The 26,956-nt window shown below is 48.7% G+C and overlaps 1 protein-coding gene across 1 annotated transcript; it reads right to left on the bottom strand.

Moving 5' to 3' along the window:
• Window positions 1–846: 846 nt before the first annotated feature.
• Ccnd2 (cyclin D2) lies at window positions 847–26,956 on the bottom strand. The gene is made up of 5 exons (XM_021164995.3): window positions 26,517–26,956; window positions 24,580–24,795; window positions 21,982–22,141; window positions 15,087–15,235; window positions 847–5,452 (listed from the first exon to the last, which is right to left on the bottom strand). The coding sequence occupies exons 1-5, from the start codon at window positions 26,706–26,708 to the stop codon at window positions 5,300–5,302; spliced, it is 870 nt and encodes a 289-aa protein (XP_021020654.1). The 5' UTR covers window positions 26,709–26,956; the 3' UTR covers window positions 847–5,299.

The raw sequence follows: 26,956 nt of genomic DNA, 5'->3' as shown, positions 1-26,956 counted from the left end.
GGATGCGGGGTCACTTTTGGCTTAGGATTTCAATCTTACGTCATTACCAACTGTTGCCCAGAGAGCTGACTCAGGACAGGTATGTTCTCTGAGGGCTAGCAGTCTAGAAAGAAGTTAATGACAGCCAGACATTGTAGGTCAAGGTGAGTTTATTGTCCAAATAGCATAACCTAATTGCATTCAAAACCTTTTTCAACATCATCTTCAAATCCAACTTCAAACCAGTCACTCAGAAGAACAAGTTTCGGTTGATTTTTTTTTTTTTTAAGATCACTGAAGACTTAACGGCTACGTCACATCAGCATTGTAGTCAATACAATGTACTTCCCCCGGGTTTCCTAAAGACCTTTTCTTTTTTATTCACACTAATCTGCTACTTTAGACTCTCCTCTTATCCCAACCATAAACCCCACCCACACCTGTTAGAGAGTACACCGTGAGAGAACAACATTGATTTGATATGGCATCGCACTCTTAAAGCAAATTTAAAAAAAAAAAAGAAGAAACAAAATAATCCAAGACGAGAGATCATAACTGATAGATCTGAGGTACACGGCAGAAGGATAATGAACAACACCATGGAGATAATTCGATGGCCCGGTGACTTGCTGGGAACAGACAAGATGATCAGTATAAGAATAACAGCCAATGAAAATTAAGAGACATTTTAACCTTTTTTTTTCTTTTCTGTTTTTTTGTTGTTGTTGTTGTTGTTGTTTTTTTTGGTTTTTTTTTTTGTCAAAGATAGGCACCTGTTGAAACTGAGTGGCTACTGTAAGTCAGTAAGGCACTTTTCCCCCACAAGTGGGCTGCAGGAAAAGGAACGGATCTGCAGCTCCATCAAGGGTGTGTATGTATTGATGGCTTCGTAAAACCAGAGCCAAGAACGGGTCTCCCAGCCCAGCTACGTTTAAAAGCAGAGTAGCGCATGTTCCGGCTCGAGGACTCTTTTGTGCTGTTGAGAATCCAGAAGCATCAAAAGCCACATGGTATACGGAAGCTATAACACCTCCTGGGACTTCCCTACACTATTTCGTACAAATAGATAAGCATGCCGCAGCTGTTGACCACCACCTGGAGTCTGCACTGAGAGAAGCCTGTGTGCGGTGTGCACCTATGGAGGGCTTGTCTGCTTAAGGGGACTTCACTGTCTCAGTATTAATTCCCCTTTTTAAAGCTATTCCCAAGGTTGGACTGTCTAAGGTAAACAAGGGGGAGTCCTTTGGGCTTAGAGGTCAGTTGGCTTACTTAGACTTCTGATTGCTACCACCAGTTCCCACACCACTGTCCAGGACACAGGGACAAGTGTGGTCCTCCAAGCCCTGTCTTCATACCTCATGGAGACAAAGCTCCTCTGCCTTTTTTGTGAAAGCCACCCCGTCTTAGCCTGTTGCTCCTACAGCTCCCAAGGCACAATCTGGTGGATCCCCAAAGAGCTAGACTATAGGAAAGCTCTTAAGCTCCCTCCAAGGGGTCACTTACCCTGCTAGCAACAAGATGGGATCCAGGGGTGCTACATATACCCCCAGCCTGGCTGCTAGAGAGGAGTCCGTCTCAGTAGGCATGCACCTTAAAGCTAGCAACCTATAAGACGGGCTCTGCTTTCCCATGGTGTCCTGGGGACAGTTCAAACCAAAGCAGCCTCTACAAGCTGTCCCATCTAGAAGCAGCTCACCACTCACAGGCTGCCTGGTTCTTAGGAACCATTATGAATTTCCTTATGCTTAGCATATTATTTTTGGCATACTAGGGCTTCTTTCCCCTAGGATTTGGTCAAAACAGGGAAGGATCAAAATTTGGCAGGCTGGGGGAACGACTTAGCCCCCACTGCTGGAGAAAAAAAACAAAAACAACCAAAAACAAACAACAATGACAAATTAGAAACAAAGAAGAGATCATTAGCAAGGCAGAAAAAAGACCAGAATCTGCAATCCCTTCTGTAGGATATGAAGGGGCTTAGGGAGAGCAAGCTGAAATCCTTGGGGTCGTTTAAACCCCTGAGACAGAAATACTACCAAGGAGACCCACATCTAAGCAGAAGGTATTGGTCACCAAGGAATCCAGACTCCCTTCCTTTGTGTAAGTGAGGAGCAGGCAGAATGGCCACTCTACAGGACTCGTCCCACTAGGCTCCAAGGAAGGCAAACAGGAAAAGTGTCTTAGGTTCCAGGTAAGATGAATGGAGGGGCAGATAGTAACCTGCCTCTCCCCTTGTGTGTCAGCTTCCTTCATTCAATGTTTCAGTTAAGCTCAAAGGCCACTCATCAGGTACCCAAGTTGCCCAAGAACTCAAGGGAGTGTGTCTGTCAAGTTCTGTGGGGTCCCTTAAGGACCAGGAGAGGGTGCTGTGCAGTGTGTGAGCTCTGGATAAACACTGGCTAGCTGCAGGCTGCTCCCGTTTCCTCTCTCAAACTTCCCAAACCATCACCCACTGTCCCACCACAAAGCCCCTAGAAATTAGGGTCTTGCTAACTCACCAAGTCCCAATCCTTCCTAAATACACCGGAGACCACAGAAACAGCCTCTCCCTTCTTTCAACTTGCATTCCAGACTCATTCAACCTGGGCCTCCTACCTTGCCCCACTCAATGGGATCCAAACCCTGAAGCCATTCAATGCTACACACAGACAACCTGGCCACACACAGTGCTTGCCTGTCACTGTAGACTGCAGAGGACAAGAGAAGGAGAAAGGAATACCATCCACGTGTGCTGCAGACTCAGCACCAGACTCAGTCCTAGGAAGTCTTCGGAGGCCATCCGAAGTTGGGGTATAGATGCCAAGAAGGAAACTGGTCAATGTTCATGATAAAGGGACCCCATGAAGAGGAAAGTCCTGTGTCTGAATGGGCTACAAGATGGGGGAAGGGTCTCCTAACTGTCTGCCAGAATTCTTCATTGTTGACTCTGGTGCACATATGCAAATCAGGCTGACCTAGACCACTGTCTGTGTTTGATGAATATCTGCCTTGGGTAGAGGAGCCCTTCATCACTGTCTTCTATCATAAGAAGGGAGCCTGTGTCAGAGGGGAGCCTGGTGACCTTCAAGACAGAGAAGACCCCTGGCCTGAGACTCTGGGGTCAGCTTTCTCCTGCTTTCTATCAAGTAGGATGTCCAGTCCCTATCTTCTGCCTGCCCTGTGCCTGGTGCCAGTGGCCTTCCAAACAGAACCGGTAGAGCTGTGAGGTATTATGAAAACAAAAAGAAGTACATTGTTATCATTATTGGTTTTGTTTTGTTTTGTTTTTGTCCAGTAAACCTGAGGTAAAGAATACTCTCTTTGAAGAATGTGATCAGAGGAGGAAAAGAAAACCTGGAAATGAAGAAGCACGGAAGAAAAGGAACAGAACGGAACCAAATGAAACGCAGCCCATCAATGCTACCAGAAGAACAGGAACAGAGGAAAAAAGCTTTTCCAGTACAGAGAACTCATCTCTCAACCATCTACTTCGGGACTTGAAATTTAAGCAGTAAAATAATATATTATAACAATGTTTCTAAAATAGCAGCACACCGTGAAACATTACAGCTAGATACTGTTAATGTGAATGGGGGTGAACGATCTTAGCTTCTTAGCAGCGAAAAATAATAATAAACAGAACAAAAGAAAAATGAAAGATAAGAGACCCTTAGATGTTTCTCCATCTTCAACCCTCACACTGTGAAACAAGGCAGAACCTGTGTATAACGCTTCAAAGCAGCCCTGTTCTGATCTTTTCTCAAAAAAAAAAAAAAAAAAAAAACAAAGCGGATATTTTAACAAATAGCTTCACAACCTGTCAATTATAATTGTGCAAAAAAAAAAAAAAAAACAAAAAACAAAAAACCAAAAAAACCAAACCAAACCAAACCAACTGTGGCTCCCACTTCTGTTTACTGACTGTCTCAAAGAAGTGGGAGAGGGGTCTTCAAGTACAATGAATACAACTTTGCACTAAAATTAACAACAAACAAACAAACAAAAAACGGAAAAGGGACCAAAATGCCACACCCTGATGTTCAGCCTTTGCATCAGAAGTAACTTTTCTTTCCATGTCTAAAGGAGAAAAACATAGACGGGGATTCAATCCTTCTAAGCCATCAGAATGTTTTAGACCTCTGTTGACAGGTTTTCCGAGGAATGCTGGGATGAGGATATCAGCAGAGGGCTTTCTCAGCCCTGGCAGGGACACCAGAGCTGGGTACCAGAACATCAGACTCCAGAAATGAACAGTAACTGGACGAGGGTCAGGAAGGGGAGGGGCAAAGGAGGAAGGCATATTCAACATGATTTGCATAAACCATCCCATATCCCACCCCACCCTCCCCCCAAATTTTCAAAGTGCTTTTCTAATGGAATGGTTTATAACAAAGTTAAACAGTGGACCAGACATGCCAATCAGCACCAAAAGTTAAGGGTTGTTTTTTTCTTTTTCTTAACAAGGGGATTAAAGATCACCTCACCCTCTTCCCTTACACAAGGAAGATTTGTTTTAGATTCCGTCTGTGGTCTCCATCTGCCCCCATTTAGATGCGTTTTGGTCATGGCCCATAGCGAATTCCCTCCATCAGATAACAGTAAAATACATCTACAATGAACCATGTTTGGAAGAAGAAGCCCAAATTCACCAAACACGAGACTTAGGAGCCGTTCACCTGTGTCCAACTGGCAAAAGACATATCCCTTAGGTAGCAGCTACTTTAGTCAGCAAGAGTATGCGACGGAGAGACCCGACCACGCTCAGTCTTGGGAACACGTGGTGAGGCATCAAGGCGCTTCTTACATCCAAAATGGTTCAGTCATGTGGTCGGGTGGTTTTGTGCAACCTCCCCGGCATGTCCCTTCTTGTTTCTGATTCCTCCTTGGGTTCACTGCTTTGCAAACTACTCATGCCGTCCTGGCACCCACAGTTCCTTGCAATTCTAAAGGGGGCATATGCACTACGTCACAAGCACAAAAGACAGTCTCCTCTAATTTGTTCCCATATTGCAGGTATGCACACTCTAGCTAGTCTGCGGGTTCTCCTGCAAGCATCTCACTATGACTTTTACATCATCAAATAATAACGGTTCGAGTGTACAAGGGATCCCCTTATGCTGAACTTTGAACAGGCACCACATGTGTTACAACTATACGGCCTTTTCCTCTCACTTCTAAAAGACCTTTAAATAGGATCTAGGTGGGGGCAGATTTGTTTTTGTTTTTGTTTTTTTCTTTTTTGAAGTTTCATCCTAAAAACACAAAGAACAAGACATAACTAGAGAGAGAAGGGGCTAGCAGATGACGAACACGCCTCTCTCTTGCCGCCCGAATGGCTTCCTCACAGGTCAACATCCCGCACGTCTGTAGGGGTGGTGGCTTGGTCCGGATCTTCCACAGACTTGGATCCGGTGTTATGCTGCTCTTGACGGAACTGCTGCAGGCTGTTCAGCAACACAGCTTCGATTTGCTCCTGGCAGGCTTTGAGACAATCCTAGAGGAGAGAGGTCCAAACAGGGGCTATTAGCACATGCAAATGCATAGAACGCCTCCCAAAGGCAGACACTATCCAACTCACATCCTGATTTTCCTGTGAGGTAATAGAAATGTTCTCAAATGCCATGGAAACTACTCAGTATACAAAGTGGGGTCCACAGCAGGCAGCATCAGCACCATCTGGGAACTAGCTAGCAGCCTATCCCAGATCAAGCAGATCAGAACCGGGGCATTCCAAACTGCATTGACTGGAAGGTGATCCAGCTACAAAAAGCCCTTGCCTGGTTATCAAGGGACCAGCTGGAGGTCTCTTTGTCTGGGAAAGGTGGCACAGAAAGTCTGGTTCCTGCAAGGTGTTAACATTGTAAGGCAAGCAAGCAACCATGGGAGGGATAGAAGGGCGATGCTTAAAGTGTTCAGAAACGAAACATCTCTGCATTCTTTTACCACCCTTGGACCCCTTTCACAAAAACATAATGCATACTGTTTACAAAACTCGGGACACTCGAGCTTGTCCAATTTGGGAATAAGCAAGATTTTGCAGTGTTGCCTCTATTAGTCTATATTTGGTAGGGAAAATCCAGAGTGAGCTGCCCCAGGCAGAAGATTCTATTTGCTGGGAGACATGGAATGTGAGGGCAAGTCGCGGCTGTCACTGGGATGGGACTAAGGCTCAGGCTAGAAGGTTGGGGGGAGGGGCAAGCTGAGGAACCGGCCCCTAGCAGGGATTTTCACCCTAGTTTCTCTGTCCCACCTCCCTGCACTAGGAAGCATCCTGTAGGGTGCTAACTTGAATCTCCCCATGCCTGCTCACAGTTCAGCATAAACTCCCCTCTGTTTATTTCTCTGCTTAGACCTCACCACCTAGGAATTGATATTTTCCCCCAAACATAAAGGCATTATCTTTATTTCCCAGAGACCTGAAAATAAAATTGGCAACAACTATTAAGGAGCAAAAGTTTCCATCCTCTACCCCCGCCCACCCTCCTCCTCCTCATCCCTCCCTACATGACACCTCCATTTTTATTCTTTCCTCTCTCTCATCTGCTCCCCAGTTCAAACTGTAGCTTGAAGATGAGGAATGGCAGCAGATCAAGAGCAAAGGTCAGAAGCTGAAATGTTCTCCTGAACCTGGGAAGGGCGGGAAGCAGGAAGGGGATGTCTGGTGCTCACTCCGAACTGGCAGGGCACAGCTCCATTTGCAAACCCCGGTTTCTCCAAGTATAAAAATGAAGAGCTAAGTAGCAAATCAATAAATGATTGGTGTGTGTGTGTGTGTGTGTGTGTGTGTTTTAATGGCTCCATCTGTCCAGGAATCTGAAAAAATCCTTTGGATTTTGAGACTCATGTTTCTCAGGCTGGCTGAGTAGTTGAAATTTTAAGTACACAAACATGTCCATCCTAGATTTCTGTGAACAAAGGTATAGATCACCAACTACTTAAGACAAGGAGGTGTCGCAGGTTGATCCTAGAGATAGTGTGGTCCAGCATTGGGGGGTGGGGTGGGGGTCAACGCATCACCAGGCTAATTTCAACAGGACCAAGTAAAGGACTCATGTGCCCAGGCTCTAACATCTCTCATCCTGATCCTTGGGATCTGCCACCCTCATTAGCAATTAAAAACTCGGGTCCTGACAGCTTCTCATTTGTTTGCCATGTTTCCTGCTAGGCCAATCTGGCAGCATTTGGTGATGTGTAAATAGCTTTTTCCTGGGAGGCAGAGAGAATGAGTGGGAACACCCCAATACCAGAGACAGCAACCACATCCATGCCTGGCCACCGAAATCAAATCCTACCTGAGGCCTAAGACCTGGGAGCTTCTGGTATTTACAACAGTAGGATTTGTAGCTGATGAGGGACCCTTTGTGAGGCTGGGTCTATGTGGTGGGGCTTGAGAGGAGAAGTCTAAACCATTCCATTTGAAAGGAAGCTGGCTGAGGAGAAGGCTGGAGGATTATGCATCTGAAGACAGCCTAGGCTGCAGAGTGAGACCTTCTATAAATGATGAGGAATCTTTACGGTATGGGGGGGGTGGGGTTACTTGGTGAATATTTTCTGATGTAATTTACACGGGAGAGTCTGCTCTACAGTAGAAAGTTTTGTGCCTCTTGGCCAAGTCCATACAACCTTTTTTTAAAAAAACTAGTCTGCTATCTTCTGATTCCCAGAAAAGATCATCTGGGTTGGCACATCTACCCCGTCATCACGACCCTTGTACATCTCTATTGTATTAATTATGTCAGATGGTCCTCATAAATCAGCCTGCAGAAAGCTTAAGAACTTGGCTTTAGGATCTGCAGCGTCCCTACTCTTCCTACAGTAAGCCTTCCCTTCTAGCTGCCCAAGCTTTTAAAGGGATAGTTGGGAGAAACCCCTACAGGGAAGACAAGATATCTGGCCGTCATTTCTACTGCATGTTCAGAGCCACGGGCTCAAGATGACGCAAGCGTGATGTAATGGTCCAGCCAAGGGTAGGCTCACCAAGTAGTCTAAGCACTGGAGGAAGATCCAAAGGTTTCATATAAACTCCTATGCTCTCCCTTCCGAGTGTTAACTGAAATTCAAATCATCACTGACTCTGGACGATCCCTGATCTTTGCTCCCTCTCATTTGGAGAGAGGAACAAGGACTGATGCAGTTAGCCTAAGAAAGACGGCTACAACGTCATCTGCCATTCACCCGGGAGACTGCTAAACCCATCAGGTCTGCTTAACTGCTGTCTATCAGCTTCCATTTTCTCACAAGTGGTCAGTTATTAGCTCTACTTTCAACAAGGGTCCCTCAGTCCTGGCTCGGCCAGGTAGAAATCCTCTATCTGCAGGAAGTGTAGAACATATTCCTTCCTAAGGGTGGAGAGACCTACATGGTATTCCTCCAACATCCATCAATCATCAATCAATCAATCAATCAATCATCCACTGATCAATCATCCATCAATCAATCCCAACAGTTGCAACCGCCCCAGCTTTGCAGGAGCCCCTCTTGGAGCCTATAGGGCAAATGTACTTCCTGTGAGCTGGCAAAAAGCAAGGAAGAAGACACCACTGCAGGGGAGTCTGAACATGAGTTTGTGCAAGCATGCCTGTGTTTGTGCAAGCAAGTGTGTGTGTGTGTGTGTGTGTGTAGGGGTGATGATAACAGTTTCCTTGATCAAAAGATGCTACATCCATGTGACAAGCAGGAACTCCAGGACCTCAGCTTTGTGGCAGCCTCCGAAAGCAGCAGGCATTGTGTTAAGATGCCCCAAATTAAGCTGATTAAAAGGAAAGCCATAATGCTAGTCTGTCAGCCCGGACAGGTGGTACTCCACTGCGCTGGAGGTCGGGCACCCCTCCAACTCCTCTGATGACGGGCCCCTCCCTGTACTGCCCTGGCCCCCCCCCCCCCCATCCTCAGAGCCCTGACAGCAGCGGCTGTGATCTCCGGCTCGTTGCTCAGCCCCCGACTTCCTCCACTTGCTGGCTCAAACTCTCTGCCCCGCACCCTCCACGGCCTCCATGAATGGACCCACGGAACCTCCAACCATTAGCCCCCGGTGTAACTGCATCCACCCATTGTCAGTACACACGCACTGCACTCAACAGTGGGACAAAAGACTGAATGAGCCGCAGACCCGCGGCCAACTCAGGCAGAGACAACTTAGGAAACTATCTCATTCTTCCTTTCTTCACAGGCTGCTTGGCTCGTTTCCTTGCATACAGAATGAGGCAGACAAGAAATGAGGGAGGGAGGGCGGGAGGCAGCCCCCAGCTCTACCCGCCTCCCCACCCCCAGGCATGCTTTCCAGAATTCCTACTTCCCCGAAACCCCCGTAAAGCACACTGAAGATGGCATCGGTCAGAGGCACTTTGAGAATACAAGTTTCAAGCCAAGGGGGGAACAGAAGAGATGATAGGGACCCCCTCTCCCCAGAAAAGTTTGGGTCCAAAATGAGCAATGCTTACTTAAGTTATTTGTTTTGTAATTACTCACTGAGAAGTTGTATCATAAAATGCCAAGATGACCCTAAGGGAAGAATATTCTAGAATCTATCCTAGGCAGTTCTGGAGAACATGGCAAGGGGTTCTGTTAAAACCGAGGCAGAACTGACAGTATACTAGAGCCTCTGTTTGTTCTATTATATATCTTCTAGAAACTTCCTCAAATCTTTATAGCATGGAAGCCTCAATTCAACTTTTTTTCCCGTCTTGAACTATTGGGGATTGAACCTTGCAAGCAAATATTCTACCACTGAGCCTCATACCAGCTCTACTCTATATTGACTTAAGTGTGTGACTGACAGTGAAATTAAGAGGTTGCTCTAAGATAAATCTTCTGTTTAATTATGTACATGTAGATAGACAGGTAGATATAGACAGATGATAAATCTTTCCTAAGGTCCTGAATGAATGAGAGGCACATTTGAACCCCCTGTCTGCCTTTTGTCCTTCCATCTTTCCCTCCCTTCCTCCAGCCTTAGTTTCTAATGAATGCTGGAAGCTTGGGATAAAAAGCCAAGTTCAAGGTAGGTCTTATTCAAGAGGCCCTACAGTCAAGTGAACAGTGAGGTAAATTCTGAACCACAGCAAGATTACACTGTGGAGGGGATGGAAAGGGAACAGGATTCTGTAGGGGCCTGGGATGGTCAAGCCCTGCTCTCAAACTCCCTCTTGGCAACAGAAGTCTGGGTATGAAGAAGTTCCCTGAGAGCCAAGCAGGCCTCCCTGGCTAGTGTCTGTTTTTAGTAACTCTTAACTTGTGGCTGGAAGGGAAAAGGACCTAAAATACACTGTCCTCTGAGACTTCCCTCCGTCCCTGTAAGACTGTCAGGCTTCTCACTCAGACTTCTCTTTGGAATGGAGCTAGTCAATTGATTTTGGCAACCATATGGAAAACAAAGCCCGTTTCTCAGAGCCGCGTGGGTCCCTGCAGCCCCAGCTATCAGCTGCCAGTGAGCTGGGAGATGCTGTCTAGCTATGGCTGGTGAGTCCAGGGGACCAATTTTCAACCTTGACCTCGGGCCAGCCGTGAGAGTAGAACACAGTGGCTCTGAAAAGACGGTGAAGAACTCGGGGGAACTCAGGAATGGCAGTCAGCTATCAGTGGCTCCTGGCTTCTATTTGGATTGGTTTAACTTCTCCACAGGACAGAGCAACATACTAACTGGCATTTCACAGGGATGATCTGTATGAGTGTGGTATATTTATATGAATAAAATATCATGGCATAGGGGCTGGAGAGATGCTTTAGAGGTTAAGAGCACTGGCTGCTCTTCCAGGGGGCCTGAGTTCAATTCCCAGCAACCACGTGGTGGCTCATAACCATCTGGAATGGGATCTGGTGCCTTCTTCTGGCCTGTAGGCATGCATGTAGGCAGAACACTGTACATATAAATAAATTTTTTTTAAAAAAGATACTATGGCATAAAATTGATCATTTTTGGTACATTTTGGTGCAATGTACATTCATACTGTATGTTATGGCTAGGATGTTCCACTTCCCTACCTGCCTATCTTCCTTCCTTCCTTCCTTCCTTCCAACCTTTTGACCAACTTTCCTTCCATTTTTTGTTTCTATGAATTTGACCTCTCTAGCTGCTTCATCTATGACTTCTCTTTTGCGTCTGGCTTATTTCACTTAGCACAATGTCTTCAAGCTTAACTGCGTACTTAGTGTCTATAGGATGACATTTCTTTGGGAAGGCTTTCTGATATCCCATCATGTGGCCATACCACATTTTGTTTCTCTTAGCCCAAAGACATGTTTTGAAATTTTTTTTACTCTGCTCAAATTTTGTATTAGGCATCCTAAGTTCATTTGCAGACATGCCCTGCCTCTCTTAAAGTGCCTCACGCTAGCATTTGTGAGGACCCCCGCCCGCCCCCCCCCCCCCGGACACTTTTCTTTTCCTTATTGAATTTTAATTAATCTGTTTTTATGTGTATTGGTGCTTTGCCTGCATGTATGTGTGCACCACATGTGTGAGGTACAGATCACTGGGAGCTGCCACATAGGTTCTGGGAATCATACCCAGGTGCTGGAAGAGCAGTCGGAGCTTTTAATCACCAAACTATGTCCAGCCCTTACTTCCCATTCCTTCATTAATCACTAAGTTATTGTCTGCGCTCCATCTGCCCATCCCAGCTTCTAGTGTGGTGTCTGGGGACCAGGCCTTGCTCATCTCTGCTCTGTAAGGCAGCCGTCAGCAACAACTGCACGTTCTAAGCGCTTCCAGAAGTGAGTTCATGGTGTGATTCAAACACACCACTTCTTCATTCACAGGATGCTGAGCAGAGGTCATGAAAACAGAAAACCAGAACCCTTCTCCCACTGATCAGCAGTGCATTGGCCTTCATTCAGACTTCCGCCCTTCAGACAACACACGTTGATGAAGGGGAGGCCATGCAGGCACACCCATCCTTTCCCCTAAAAATACTTCTGGGAAGCAAATGGATGAGCCTCAGGGAGCAAGGTGTACCCGTGCAACTTTGAGGCAGCAGCTGTATACCTGGACACGTGTGGTTGGTTTTACCAGTTCATTATGTCCATGCTTGGATTTCAGTACTACTTCAAGGTTTACTCTTGGGCCCATTGTGAGACTCAAGCATGGACCTGCACCCTCAAGTAAGACAAGACACCGCTCCCTTGTAGAAATAAGGTATCAGGGACAGTTAAATGGCTCAGTAGGTAAGGGTGCCTATCACTAAGCTTGCTGACACAAGTTCGATTCCCAGGACCCACATGGTAGAAGAAGAGACAATTTCCATAGCAGGCTATTCTCTGACCTCCTCACACACACACACACACACACACACAAATAAGCAAAGGTAATTCAAAAATTTGTTAAAAGAAATAAAATACCAAATTTACAGCTGTAATCAATGGGAGCTGCTTGTTTGTACTGACAGCAGGCTGTGTTACTGGGGTTCCCTGACAGCTGCATGGTACCGGAGAGGGGAAGGTGGCATCTCTAGTGTGAGATGACAGGCTGGTGTGCAGCCATACAAATCAGGGCAGAGACAGAGAGCCTCCCTCTGTGGGAGCTCGATCATTTCTGCCCCTGTGTAACAGTAGAGAGGAGTGGGGTGAGAGAGAAAAGCAAAGAATGGGGTCCTCGTGAGGATGTCAGCCAATCAGAGCAGGCCTACAAGTGTCAAAAGTGTGGTGATACCAGAGGGTCAAACTGTCTTCGTGGGCACAGTGTGTGTCTGTGTGTATATGTGTTTGTATGTATGTGTGTATATGTGTGTACGTGTGTTTCTACATGTGTGTTTTTGTGTTTCTTTTTTTATTAGATATTTTCTTTTTTTTTTAAAGATTTATTTATTATTACACATAAGTACACTGTAGCTATCTTCAGATGCACCAGAAGAGGGCATCAGATCTCATTACAGATGGTTGTGAGCCACCATGTGGTTGCTGGGATTTGAACTCAGGACCTTTGGAAGAGCAGTCAGTGCTCTTACCTGCTGAGCCATCTCACCAGCCCAGATATTTTCTTTATTTACATTTCAAATGTTATCCCCTCTCCTAGTTTCCCCTCTGAAAACCCTCCATCCCTTCCCGCCTCCCCTGCTCACCAACGCACCCACTCCCGCTTCCTGGCCCTGGCAGTCCCCTATACTGGGGCACAGAACCTTCACAGGACCATGTGTGTGTGTTTCTATGTGTGTGTCTATGTGTGCGTGTGTATGTTCAGAAGTTGAAGAAAAGTTTGTTACTGGCTAACATCCTATTTATAAACTAATCCTTAGCAGGAGACATTAGGAAAAGTGAAGATCAGGACCTGGGTTGAGCCCCTACACACACACACACACAAAACATGGAGAGTCAGAAACACATTCTCCATGCTGTGCTGCGGGTGGGGGTGGGGAGCCTCACAATCCATGTCCTGGAGTCCTGGCTAAAAAGCATGCTTTTTGGCACCAACGCTTCAAATGCTCTGTTTAAAACCCGGTTCAGAGAAAGAAAGACCCATGGTTTAGTTCTATCAAGGCCTTTAAGGCCTTCACCTCTCTGAGGCAGTGTCAAGGCCAAATACAGGTGAGTTGCTGGATGGCTGTGAGCTTCCTGAGTTTAAACAGCTTGTGTTCAGCAGACTTCTGCGAGGCACCATCCCCAGGTCTGTGCATTACACGGTGTGACCCTTGAACCCAGTAAACTCCCTCATGGGGCAGTCTGAATGCCCCTGCATATCCAGAGGGTGTCTGGTGAATCTCCCCTGCATTCCCAAGCCAAGCCTCTCCATGGTGAAACACCAGGACCTAAGAGCCAACAATACTCCCCTCTCTGCTTAGCCTTTCCACTGAATGCCTTTTGCAAAATACAAAGCTCCCAAGAGCCACAGCAATAAGCAAAGTTTCCAGGCTGGAGACAGAGCTCAGAGACTTGGGTACTGGCTCTGCTGTTACCTGTCCTGCCTCTCTGCTGCAGCCTCTCTCTGCTGCCTGGGGGGTGGGGAGCAGGGAGGAGGGATGAAGGTAACTGAGCTCTGAGTGTTATCCCAGATAGAACTCTTTTCAACTGTTACATCCTAGCCAGTGAAATCAGGACCTACCTTGTGCGATCCTGGTCCATCTCAAAACCTCTGTGTTTAAGATCCCTGAATTCTGGCAGCCAGCAGCAGCCTTGGGGCCATCCACACAGAATGGAAAAAGACTAAAGCTAATAATAGTTCTTGAATTTCTACTGCACTCGATCCTTGTGTGCTTTGCCATCCACCAAAAGCTTTTGAGTAAAAAGAAAGCCCGAGACAGGATGGCAGGAAGGCTGACTGGCAGAGATATCACTCACAAGGCCACCTCTCAAATCTGCTCCCTCTGCCACAGCCACTGGCCAGCTTTAGCTGTCCCCTCTTTGTGCCTTCCCACTTCATTGGGGAGTGAGTAGACCTGGACTCTCTCCATGGCAGAGCAGAGGCCTGACAACGTGAACATAAATGGACATGAACCCTACACTGCAGAGGAAAATCAGTTGACTGCCCCCACTTCCATCAACCTGCTGAGATCCTGTCTGTATTTTAAGGTACATGCATGCTTTCATAAGAGGAAGCAGGCGGTCTTTGTGCACTCCTGTAATCCCAGCTATAGGGAAGCAGAGGCAGGAGGATCATGAGTTCAAGGCCAGCCCAGGCATCTTTGTGAGACTGTCTCTCAATAAAATTTAGAGAAGGAGGGCTAGAGATTAAGAGCACTGATTAAGAGCACTCCCTGAGGTCTTGAGTTCAAATCCCAGAAACCACATGGTGGCTCACAACCATCTGTGATGGGAACAAATGCCCTCTTCTGGTGTGTCTGAAGATAGTGACAGTGTACTCACAGACATAAGATAAATAAATCTAAAAACAAAACAAAACAAACCCTTAAGAGCTGATGATGTAACTCAATGGTATAGTGGTTGCCTGGGATAATGAGAGCCCAACCCCTAGTCACACACACACACACACACACACACACACACACACACACACACACACCTCGAGGGAAGGGCATCAATCTGCTGGAGTTTGACCTTTAAAGACAAGACACCAAGAAAACAGTAACGAAAACAAAAAGACTCCGAGCCACCATCATAAATCAACCATCCTTCCTGGAACTTGAGGAGAGACATCGGGTTTCAGCCAAGGGGACTCAGCCAAAAGAGCAGGTACCTACCACATCAGTGTGGGTGATCTTGGCCAGCAGCTCAGTCAGGGCATCACACGTGAGTGTATTCACTTCATCATCCTGCTGAAGCCCACAGATGGCTGCTCCCACGCTTCCAGTTGCGATCATCGACGGCGGGTACATGGCAAACTTGAAGTCTGCAAAGAACCAGAAGCTTAAAGTCAGGCCCAGAAGGAAAACGGGGCCCAGTGCTTGCCGGACAGCTGATGCGCAGAAGCTGGAAGGCATAGACCTGCTGCCCCTAGAACCCCTGGATCCACAGCCACTGTCTCCCTCGACTCCTTCCTTCCACAGGGGGCCCTTATTGACTTGTCAGTTGTAGATATTCTCAAAGACACAGAGGCAGGAGAGAAAGGGTGCCTATCTGAGTACACAGCTAGTCACCTGGGGCTCTGAGTCCCAGACACTCTGTGCCCTACAACTGCTCAAGAAGTCAACACATGCCTGCGACCTTTTAGTGAGATGATTAAAACATGTTATCTTCCCTGGCTGAGGAGTCGACTCAGTGGTTAGAGTACTTATTACATCCTCTGAGGAGAGGACCCAGGTTTGATTTTCAGCATTCACACGAACTGTCTACAACTCCAATCTCAAGGCATCTGATACCTTCTTCTGGCCGCCACAGTTATCAGGCATATGGTATGCACACATACGTGCATGTGTGCATGTGTGTGCATGTAAGCTAAATGTAGAAGCAGAATAAGGTGAGTTGGCTTAATTTTCTTGAGTCTCAACTTTTAACCCTACGTTAAGGATCTTCAGAATGTTAGGGCGGAGGACAGGGCTTTTCTCAAACACTAAAGACTAACAAATTCTAATCACACTTGTATTTTTCTAAGAGTGAAGGCAGGGGATTCACCTTAAATAGTAGGGGCAACCTGGGACCTTAAACTCATTCACCGCTGAGTGATTCTCTAAGGGGATCCATGGAACTGTGATCCATGAACTGCTGCTTTCAATGCAGAGGCGAATCCTGCCAAGGCGGCCTGGCCCTGCCAACTGCTAACATGCATGCATTGCGTGTGGTATCTGTTTAACACACAAAGCCACCATGGAGGGTGATGTTGTGGATGGAAGGAAACCTGGGAACTGTCAAGTTGATCTTGTCTTTGTCCCTGCCTTGGGCTCACAGATTGAGGAGGTGACAGTGTCACCATCGAGTGGCAGTTGTGAAATGGGGTCCACTTTCCAGTGAATGATCTCTAGTTGTACCAAGACACCAGTAAGTCCAGTGGAGACTGAAGGCAGAGCACAGAGGGACACATGAGTCACACATCAGCTCATAGTGAGAATCCTGGGCTGAACACGGCACGCTCAGAGCAACCTGGACTCTTCTCTTCTCTTAGGGCAATGCCCTCTCACAGCAGAGCATCACAGAGAGGCTTCTGCAACGGAGAGAGAGCCAGTACCTCAGCATCGTGGTTCTACTGTTCTTAGACACTCCACAAATCAGTGAACCACACACACTCCCCTGCTCACCTGGGCTCAATCCCAGGAGCCAGGTAGGCCTGGCCATCTGTCTGTCTCCTTGGCTTTGTTCCTTCCACTGCTCACCACTTTCACTTTGAGGGCCATATACTATGGGATTTCACCCAACTCCTGCTGGCTGCTGACCCCTGCCTATGTCTTCTCTATCCTGGCTGATGTGATGAAGCCAACCTCCCTCCCTGGCTCTTGCTGTGTTGTAAGTCTCCCCAATATAGGCTACAGGAGACTTTCTCTATCTAATAAACTTGTTAGCTGCTGTGTGGGGCATTCATAGTGTAGACGAGGTAGCCATCCCATGGCCCTGGGCCCACTGAGGCCCTGGGTGAGAGCACCTGTCAGTGACAGGGCACTGAAGTGCTCTCAGAGTTCCCTCCCTCGTGCTGGGGCATCAGATAGGGAGTACACCCAACATTCCTGCAGAACTTTGAAGTCACACTGCTAACAAAACCAACTCGGGGTTAGCATGTGGAGCCAGAAGGGGTGTGCGGCTTGACCTGGGGCGCAGGTGAAAGGCCAGGGAGGGGATCTTTACCTCTTCCCTAAGAAAGTACTGAAAGTCCTTCTTGGGCAGAGTCTGACTGGCTCTTTATTCCATGCTCCAGTACGCACATCTACTCCTTCCCCAGTGGGAAAACAGGTGCTCCCAAGAAGTAGCCGTTTCTTATGGCTGGGTAGCCAGTTTACTACACAGCAGTACAACCCAGTTTGGTGTGTCATACGTGGCTTCATACACACTCTATGGGTATCTTTGAAAGGAACTTTTCTGACCTACAAATTTGCTGGGTCGTAGTGGCACTCAGGAGGCAGAGGCAGGAAGATCTCAGAGTTCAAGACCAGCCTAATCTACAGAGTGAGTTCCAGGACAGCCAGGGCTACACAGAGAAACCCTATCTTGAAAAACAACAGCAAAAGTACCAATTTACCTTTTTTTCCACCATGCTATCCTGAGGATTAGCTACAAGAGCCCATGCTATTAATTCATGCATAGAACCTGGCTCAGGGTAAACCTGAGATGCCACACGTCGGTCACCCTCGCTCCCAATCCTTATCCTGCTTGCCACCAGTCCACATTGACTCTGGTGTGGTTCACCCAGAGCCTGGAAGCTCCTATGAGGAGCCTCGGGCCTGACCTCCTCCCTCGTGGTGGGAGCAGGTAAAGGACCCAGTACAGAGGATGGGAATCTTGGGGTGTCAGACGACTGCTCAGTGCCACTGCTCACTCCCTAGGGGTGCTGGGCCTCCGATTAAAGAGACCCCAATCCAGTCTGTGCTTAGAGTAACCCTCAACGTTTTCTCCTACATGCCACGAAAGGAAACACAAAACGGCTCCTGCCCAGAAGCCAACCACATGGGCCCTAGATTCATCTGCCACCTCCTCGTGGTACCAAATATCCAGGACTCCACAGAAGCAGCTGGGTGTCTGGGGTGGCTCCCGAATCTGCTCCCGAATCAGGAGAAGCACTCCATAACCACCAACTTGGAATATGCACTTAAAAAAAAAAACCATGATATTTCACTGGCCAAACTGTTCTACACCGATGGGGTTTAAAAGTGGGATGCTGTGGTCCTGCTCAATGAGCTTATTAAAAAGCAGGAGGAGTAGTGCTAACAAAAGGCTCCCGGAGGCTGCTTTACTCTTGTTGTCCACTAGGGGGAGGGAGTTCGGTCTGTGACGGAGGAAACCCAACCAACAAGTCTGATGTCTCGGCTTCTTCCTCTCCTTCAACCTGTGGTGAGGTGCAGGTTTCAAGAACCAGACCCAGGGTGCTCTTTGGACATCAAAGGACACCCATGATGTCACTTAGCACCTACACATCTGACACCCCCCCAGAAAGGGTTCAGCACAGCCTATCCTTCTAGTTCAAGGCAATAACTATTAATGGCGATTTAGCTTGGGTGGAAGGGAGAGAGGAGAGCTGTGGCTGGAGAAAAGCTCTCATTCATCTCAGGGCCAGATGAGGCGCAAGATAGCGAGTATCAGTTACAGAACTTCAGTTCAACAAGCTACTCCCCGCCCCCCCGCCCCCCGCGTCCCCGCCCCATGACTGCCCTCTAGAGGCAGCTCGGAGGCACCCGGGTGGAAATGTGGGTTTCATTCTTCCTCCCTGGCCACCAGAGAGGCTTGGCTTACATTCTAGAACAAGAGTCAAGTCCCCAGACTTTTCAGGGCCACCACAGTCTGGAAATCAAATGAACACCTTTAAGACTTCTCTTAAAGAAGTCTGGGTGTACCCTAGGATTCAACCCTACCTTAGGGTTACACAGGGAGTTGGGTCCAGCAGCCACAGCGATACTCCCAATGCAAAAAGAGGCAGGTGTGGGGTATCTGTACCAAGTTTAAACTCGATACCATTGAAATCATGTGCTCAGAATGGTAAGGTTGATCGTAGCCTCCTGGTTACCCGGGGCGGGTGTGTGTGTGTGTGTGGGTGGGTGGGTGCTTTTTGCCCTGTTTGCTGACCTGGAGCCCTCCAGGAGAGAGAAGTCCACTTCTGCCTTCTCCCGAGCCACACATTCTGGGCTGGAGCTGCAGTTACAACTCTCACCCCACCTAAAATTCCTCCACCACAAAGGCCAGTGGGGAGAGCAGCTCCAGGCAATCCCAGACCACCTCTCTCCCAGAAACCACTGTAGGCTGGATCGGAAAGGAGGACACACCTCATTGCCCTGCCACCAACCTTACCCCAGAACCCCATAAAGGAAGACTGCTGGGTCAGCCACACTCTTCCCTCCCTGGGCCCCTGGACTGCCCACGCTCTCTTCCCCTTTCACACACACATACGCTCAGCACGCCCCCTCGGAAGGACTGCCAGCTCTTTCACAATTGGCTTTTCCCTTAAACTAGCAAGGTCTCCCCAGGGCTGGCTACCTACCACCTCTTCAGGGACTGCCCCCTTCCCACGACTTTGTGAACCCTTAAAACCCTGGGACATCCTCAGGTTCAGGGTGGAATATTCAGGACTGGAGTTAAGAGACGGAGGGTGTGAGGTGATGGGGCACACAAGAGCACCCTCCCATCTTTGGTCCTTGAGTTGCTCTGAGCCTACTATTATTCAAGGGTGCTAGTGAACTTGGGTTCGCTAGATTTTGGCCCCAGAAGCTCATGTCCTCAAGAGCAGTAGGCCTCTGGGTTTAGGCTGTCCAGCCTACTGCCTGTCTGCTGGCCCCAACACTCCCCTCCACCATCCTCCCATACCCACACACCAGCAGGGTTCCGAAGCTTATTCACTTGCAGGACCCCAAATGCAGACCAGGAGAGACATGGGGGCTTTGTGGTCAGGCCCACCCATTCCAGGCCCAGGAGGCCTGAGCACCTCCGCCACTTTCTCCTCAATCCACATCTCTGTAGCAGTACTTGGCACATGATTCTGACCCCTTCCCACTCTTTGGCTAAAGCTAGGTCAAGGCCCCTAACAGGCCCATCTTTCTGACTGGCCCTACCTCCCACTGGGCCTCTGCCCCTAGTCACCGAATCCCAGGCTCCATATTTGGGCCTCAAAGTTGGCAGCTGCCCCAAGGATTTGGACAAGATGGCCAAGAATGGGGGATGGGATCCCCAAGAACACAGAACGGACCTGTAGTCTATACAGAATTGGAGGAATCCATCCAAGCCCGAGTAATTGCACTTATCACCCTACCCCCACCCCAGTGCAAGATTAGGGAGGAAGAAGTGAAAGGCTCCCCAAAGACCTGTTGGTCAAAAGATAAGGTCAAAGCAGGACTCTGGCCACTGGCAGCTGGGTGATGTGGGAATTTATGGGTCTGGGGGGTTAGGTGTCCTAGGGCCACAGAGAAAAGGCTGACTGGCCCTTCCTCCACATTGAATCATTGCAAGAGGAAAGAGACAGTTCCTCGGAAACAAAACTGCAGGTCAGTGTGGGACTGACCTCTAGAGCCCAGGCCAGTCAGCAAGAGAAGAGCAGGGAGCTGAAAGTGCTGTCCAAAGCGTAGCAAAGGCTGGGGCTTCTTATTGCTCATCCTCTTCCCTGACTGTAGGAAGAGCAGGGGACTCCACGAAGAAGCTGGGACACCACAAGTGTGCAGGGCCCCGAGGGCTGCTGGACCAACGCAAACTGAGCGCGTGCACGTACTCGCGTGCAAGTGACACACAAACACACACACCTCTCTAAAAAGGGGAGATGGAATCCGGCACGCCAGTGAGAGGCCGCATCCATTTCCGCATCCACCTTAACTGGAGCCATTCTCAACATCAGTGAACTTTCTCGGGAAGCTCCAGGCTTGCTCTTCTGTGGGTCAGTTTCCCTACCCACTCTCCCAAGGCTAGAGAAGGATGTATCCAAAGGCCTGTTTTGCAGATCCCAGATGAACTTCAGAGAGGTCAAACAGCCTGAGCCAGGTCACTCAGTGGTAAGTAACAAAGTCTGCCTGACCTTTGAACTTCCAACAAAGCACAGGCCCTATTGTTCGTTATAGCATCAGCTATACAAACACATAGTTAAATGTTACAAGGAATTAAAATGTTACACTCCACCCGCCACCCCCTATCACATCAACACATTTCAACAACCCTGGGTGAACTGAGCTGCACCCCACGCATGGTCAATTCTTTCTTTACCTGCTAACCCTGAGGAGATGAACTTTTGACACTTGGGCCCTGAATTCCCAAGGTTCTAGGGCAGCGCTTCTCAACCTCAACCTTCCTACTGCTGTGACCCGTTAATACAGTTCCTCATACCGTGGCGACCCCCAACCATAAAACCATTCCGTTGCTACTTTGTAACTGTAATTTTGCTATTTGTGATTTCTTATGTAGATATATGATATGTAGGATATCTGATGTGCAGGAATATCTGATACGTAAGCCCCGCGGGACGTATCGACCCAGATTGAGAAATGATGTGCTAGGGTCTTCTACCCAGGTGTGAAGCCAATAAAGCTATGTATCAAAAATCCTCTCCAGAGCTCAGAATAAACGGATCTTTGCTTAAAGGTTCACTCCCTTGTCAACAGGAAACAGCAAGAAGGCAATAAAGCAGCGCCACGGAGAAGGAATTCCTTCCCCCTTATCAGGGCGGGCACCATATTTATCTTGTCGTTAGTCCTTTAACCTATATTTGCTCCCACCTTCCTTAAATTCCCTTTGGGGCTTATCTCCAAGCCGTCCTTTTCCTCAAAAGATTAGAGATTTAAACACAACCAGAGAGCAGTATCTATAATCTTCAAAGAGCACTTTAGACACCATAAACAATATTTTAGCGGGCACCGACTCCCTTCCCTTTACTATACCTGCCCTCATAAAGAACTTACGAGTGAAGCAGAGAGAGAGAATGTTCTAGCTCTGAGAAAGCACGAGCGAGGCTCCAGGCTGGCTTACTCAGACTTGCCTAGACACCCAACCCATGGCCCCGTGGGAGCCCCGTGAGCCCCCTCTCACCGGTAGCGCACAGAGCGATGAAGGTCTGCGCATGCTTGCGGATCAGGGACAGCTTCTCCTTTTGCTGGGGCAGCTTGCGAAGGATGTGCTCAATGAAGTCGTGAGGGGTGACTGCGGCCAGGTTCCACTTCAGCTTACCCAACACCACCAGTTCCCACTCCTGCAAAGGGTGGGAGGAAGAGGGCAGAGTTCTAAGAATCCATAGGCTGACTCCAGGCCCGGGTTGGGGGCTGGGTTCCTGACCAGCTCTAATGATGCTCATTAAAGCTCCTTAAAGCTCCGCTGCAGCCTCATCTGTCACTGTGCCCCTCATGCTTTGAAGTTGCTTGAGGCTCTTCTTGGGCTAAAAAAAACCGTCAGGCTCCACTGAAAATAATGAGAGGCCAGGTAACTACTGCCAAGACCAGCCTTTACTCTAGTTTTCTTCCTATCTCACCCCTACCCCTGACTTCCACAAAATGTTCTTGCCTGCCTACTCAGAAAGGTGGGCCTATAGTAAGATCTAGCTAAGGCCATTGTGGTGCTGTGACGAGAAATTTGTTGATGATATCAGAAGACTCACAGTCTCTTTACTCCTCATGGGAAAAAATGATGCTTACAGATGCAGAACAGCAGAAGCCTCCTTGGCCCAGCTCCTTGGCAGCCAGTTCGCTGGCCTTTCCTCCTGGGCTCTGCTGCCAACACCTTCCCCTTTGACACACCATGAAGAAGTCTTGGGATATGACACTCACCCTTTCACCTGAATCTTCACTGGCCTTTGTCTTCTTGGCTAAAGGGCCTGAGGTGGTCACTTGTGACTCCATTTTGCACACTCTGATTTGGGGCAAGGTGGAGGTGCTTAAACAGGGTCCTAACATTCTTCAGCCCATGTACTGGGATGTAACGGTCTTTTTTTAGGGGGCTCCACTGCACCCCACTAGTAGGCTACTTTGTGCCTCTTCTTTTGTAAAATAAACATGGGGAATAATACCCCAAAGAGATGTACACCTGGAATTGCATGTCTGGGGTTCTACCTCTTTAAGGCTAGAAGTTTGAAGCTAGCTTGAATTATGTAAAGGTCCCAATTTTTGTTTGTTTTGGTTTTGTTGGGGGGTGGGGAGGGTGCAATCAAAAGGAAATGATCCCAGTCAATCAGTAGGATTCAAAAGTGCAGGATGCTACTACTGCCTGGCAGTGACTGACTCTTCAGTTCACCTGGCTCCATCTACTAAGCTTGGGGACCGGCTATAAAGCCCCTGTCAGCTGGACCAGCTACAGTGTTTCCTGGAGCAAGCTCCTCTAACATGTAAAATAGGAAGGTTCTTCTAGGGTGCCTAACTTATGGATGGGAAGCTGGCACACTTTATTTGGAGAATTGAGTTAGCTTTGCCGGTCCTGGAAAAATTAGGGTGTCTTGAAAAATACCTCCAGTCCTCCAGCACACCAGCCACATAGAAGATTCTTTTCCATGTTTTGTTTTTTTCTTTTTGAATAAACAAGCTGGCCTCCAATTCTAATCTTTTTTTTTCCTCCCCACAAGCTTTCAAGTGTGCCTGGGCTTTTTGCAGGAAGTTAAGATAAAAAAAAAATTCCTTAACTACGTAAAAATCAGAAATGGCTTGAATCCCAAACCCTTCCTTCTTCCAGGGCAATGTGAGCACAAACTCGTCCTCTGGCACCATTATTGAAAGAAGCAGATCTTCCAGAAGAAAGCACCTTTAGGGGCCTCTCAGACCAAACCAGAAGCAGCTGAAATCTGGCAGTGTTTCAAAGGTGAAGTCATTCAGGCCCCTCTTTGCGTTCTCGGCAATTCCTCCCCCAGCCTTGCACATGTCTGCCACTAGGTGGCAGCACAGGCCCAGAAAGGACGGCTCCTCACAAAGGGCTCAGTTCAAGAAGCCAGTCTTTGCCCAGGAGATTAAGCAGGCCCAGGCAATGGTAGCAAGAGGGAGGGAGTCATAGAGGGGGTGGTCTTCTTCCACCAGTGCAAGGTGTGCAAACCACTGTAAAAGAGAGCTGCAGAACCTTCAGTGTGTGGTGTTAACATGGGGGTAGGGGGAAGTGCATGAGAAAAAAAAGGTAGATGGTTGGGGGAAAACCAAGACAGGACCCCCTGGGGACTGACTGTATCCAGGTCACTGTGCCTTTTGGAGCTGAACTCTCCTGCTTCAGATCCCACCAATAGAAAGCCTTTGCATCCAAGTTGATATGTTCATACTTAGTGCTTTGTTGGTACTTAGTGATCAGCTACTATGTTTGTCCGTTAGACTTTATTGGTCTTTAAGATATTACCTGTTACACCTCCAGGGTCTTGGGAAACAACACAAACTAGAATGTGAGAAATCAGTTCTCAGGGTTCAGTGGAAATCTGGACCTTAATTAAAACATCATTAACTAGAATATTCTTTTTACGCACCCCTCCCCCCCACCAACAGAATTTTACCCTCAAGAATTTCCATGAGGCACTGATAGCTTTGCTCACTCCCTGACGTGGGAAGACTAGCTCTCTCCTACTAAAGGACGTCTTTTTTTTTTTTTTTTTTTTTTCAGTCTTGGTTAGTGTGGCGGCCTTAGTGTGATGGGGGAGGGCAGAGTCAGGAGCAGGGAGGGCGGCATTACCAGCAGCTCCTGGGGCTTCACAGAGTTGTCGGTGTAAATGCACAGCTTTTCCGCAGTCAGCGGGATGGTCTCTTTCAGCTTGGAAGCTAGGAACATGCACACTGCGCCCAGGAGCTGAAGATGGGTCTTAGGAGTCGGGACTCCAGCCAAGAAACGGTCCAGGTAATTCATGGCCAGAGGAAAGACCTCTTCTTCACACTTCTGTTCCTCACAGACCTACAATCAAGAGTGGGGTAGGGTCCGAGGGGATAGGGAAAAATTAGTATCAGAAACAGAGGGAAAAGAAAAATAAAAGCATAATCCGAGATAACAAAAATAATTTTTTTTATGTGTGTATGGGGAGGGGGAGGAGAGTAGAAAGGATAGTAAGAATAGAGATGAGAACAGTGGGGTGAATCTGAAGGGCTCCTGGGGTTCGGGTATTCCCGCAAAGCTGAAAAGGGTGATGAACTAAAACCTCCACAAACCCCAAGGCAAAGCCCAGAGCCGCCGCCGCCTGCCGTTCCCTCTGGCTCACTTCTCAGCTCACCAACTCACTCTCTTTTTTGGATTTCGTCATCTTTTCAAAAAATCAATAAAAATATTCTGGAAGCTCCGAAAGTCTACTTCTTGGTCTCGTTCGGATCCTCAGATCCTATTCTACCATTCCCGACAATTGAAAAAAATGTCCGGGGTGGTCTCGGCGGCCCAGGGGCCGCTGTTCGGTGGGTGGGTGGAGGAGAGAGGGGGAGGGAGGAGGAGGAAGCGCGCCTCGGCCGGCCGCCGCAGTTGGAGTCGGAGCAGGGGGGAGCAGTTTCAAAAAATTATTAAAAATCGAGGGAAAATCCTAGAAACGCTCTGCGGGCCTGAAAACCCCAGAGAGGTCCCAGGCTCCCTGGAAAAGAGGTTTCGGGTGTCCGTAAAGTCGGTATCTCCACCCCAGGGGCTCTAGATCTCAGTGGGGAAACTTGCGGAGTGTTCGGCTGCGGCCCACAAGGGCAGTAGCTAGGAAGGCTGTGCCTCGCTGGGGGTTGGGTGAGACGAAACCAGGGAACCCCCCCCTCCAGGAGGCATGCGGGACTCTGACCTCTCATTTGGGGGTGCCCCCTAGCCCGCTCTACACACCTCCTCCCCCGCTTCCTACCCCACCCAAATCTGCGCGCTCAAGAAGCAGCCAAACTGTAAGTAACCTTGGTGAACCGCAGGCTGGAGAAGAGGGCACGATCAGAAAGAGGGTGCCCAGGATCATGGGGTGCTGAGAGGGGGTGGGGGAGCAGGCGAATGTTGCCAGTCCTTGTAAATGGAGTTTGCAAAGCAACATGGCGAAACCACGGCAGGTCCAGAGCTGTGCATACGTGGGCACCCTGCTCTCTCGGCAAAGATTGCAAGCAAGGCTAAAGCAGCGGTTCTTTCAGATTGCCCTAAACGCACGTTTTTTTTCAGTGTGACTTCCGGGGCTCTCCTGAATTCCCTGTTTCTCCCCCACCCCCACCTCCTGCCAAAGTGCCAACGCGGAGTCCTAAGGCTCAGACGGGTTGCCCCAAACTTGAGAGTCGTGGGGGGGGGCTCTTAATATGTTGGTATGGATTGTTAGGTCGCAACACCCTCTGGGGCCTCACTGAAGGCAGCTGGGGTTGCTTCCACACCACAGGTCAGAAATGGAGATGGGAAGACGAGGAAGCCACATGCAGGCACACGCGCGGGATGCCAACCCCTCGGGGGGGGGGGGGAGAACATCCTCACCTCACCCACGTTTTCCACCACTAGTTAATCTAGCAAGGGACAGAATTAGCGAGTCTCGCCCATGGGTGCTGGGCTACCTCGCGCACGAGCGGAGTGGGGGGGGGGAGGCCAGCGCAGGGGTAGTCCTCCCGCAGTTTTTAGGGTCTTTGCGTGTTGGAGGTAGGGATGGAGCGGCTGGGCTTGCCTCTCCCTGAGAGCGTCGCCCGCACACCTACCTCTAGCATCCAGGTGGCCACCATCCTGCGCATGTACGGTTGGATGTCCTTCTGCACGCACTTGAAATAGGAACACTGCGGGAGGTAGCGCTCCTCGATGGTCAACAGGTTCTGCAGGACGCGGTCTTCCAGCAGGTTGCGGTCCGGCACGGCCCTGCGGACCGGGTCCACCTCGCAGCACAGCAGCTCCATAGCCAGCCGGCCACCACTCGGTCCCGACTGTAAAATTTTTAAAATATTATTGTTTTTTGGAGGCGCGGGGGGTCGGGGAGTGCTTCCCTTACCTCCTTCCTTTGGCTGAATGGGAGATTTGGGAGAGGAAAGAAATGGCGAAGAGAGAGAGGGGGAGAGAGAGAGAAGAGTGGAAGGTGGGCGAGCGGAGCCTCAAGGGCCGCCTGACTCGCACCGGTCCTTCCCTCCGAACTGCCCGGCTCTCCTCG

The sequence above is a fragment of the Mus caroli genome, unplaced genomic scaffold (assembly GCF_978045245.1).
Source record: "Mus caroli unplaced genomic scaffold, Mus_caroli_1 scaffold_7, whole genome shotgun sequence".
Lineage (NCBI taxonomy): Eukaryota > Metazoa > Chordata > Mammalia > Rodentia > Muridae > Mus > Mus caroli.
The sequence above is the reverse complement of the archived record's forward strand: the minus strand, read 5'-3'. Positions and strand labels throughout refer to the sequence as shown.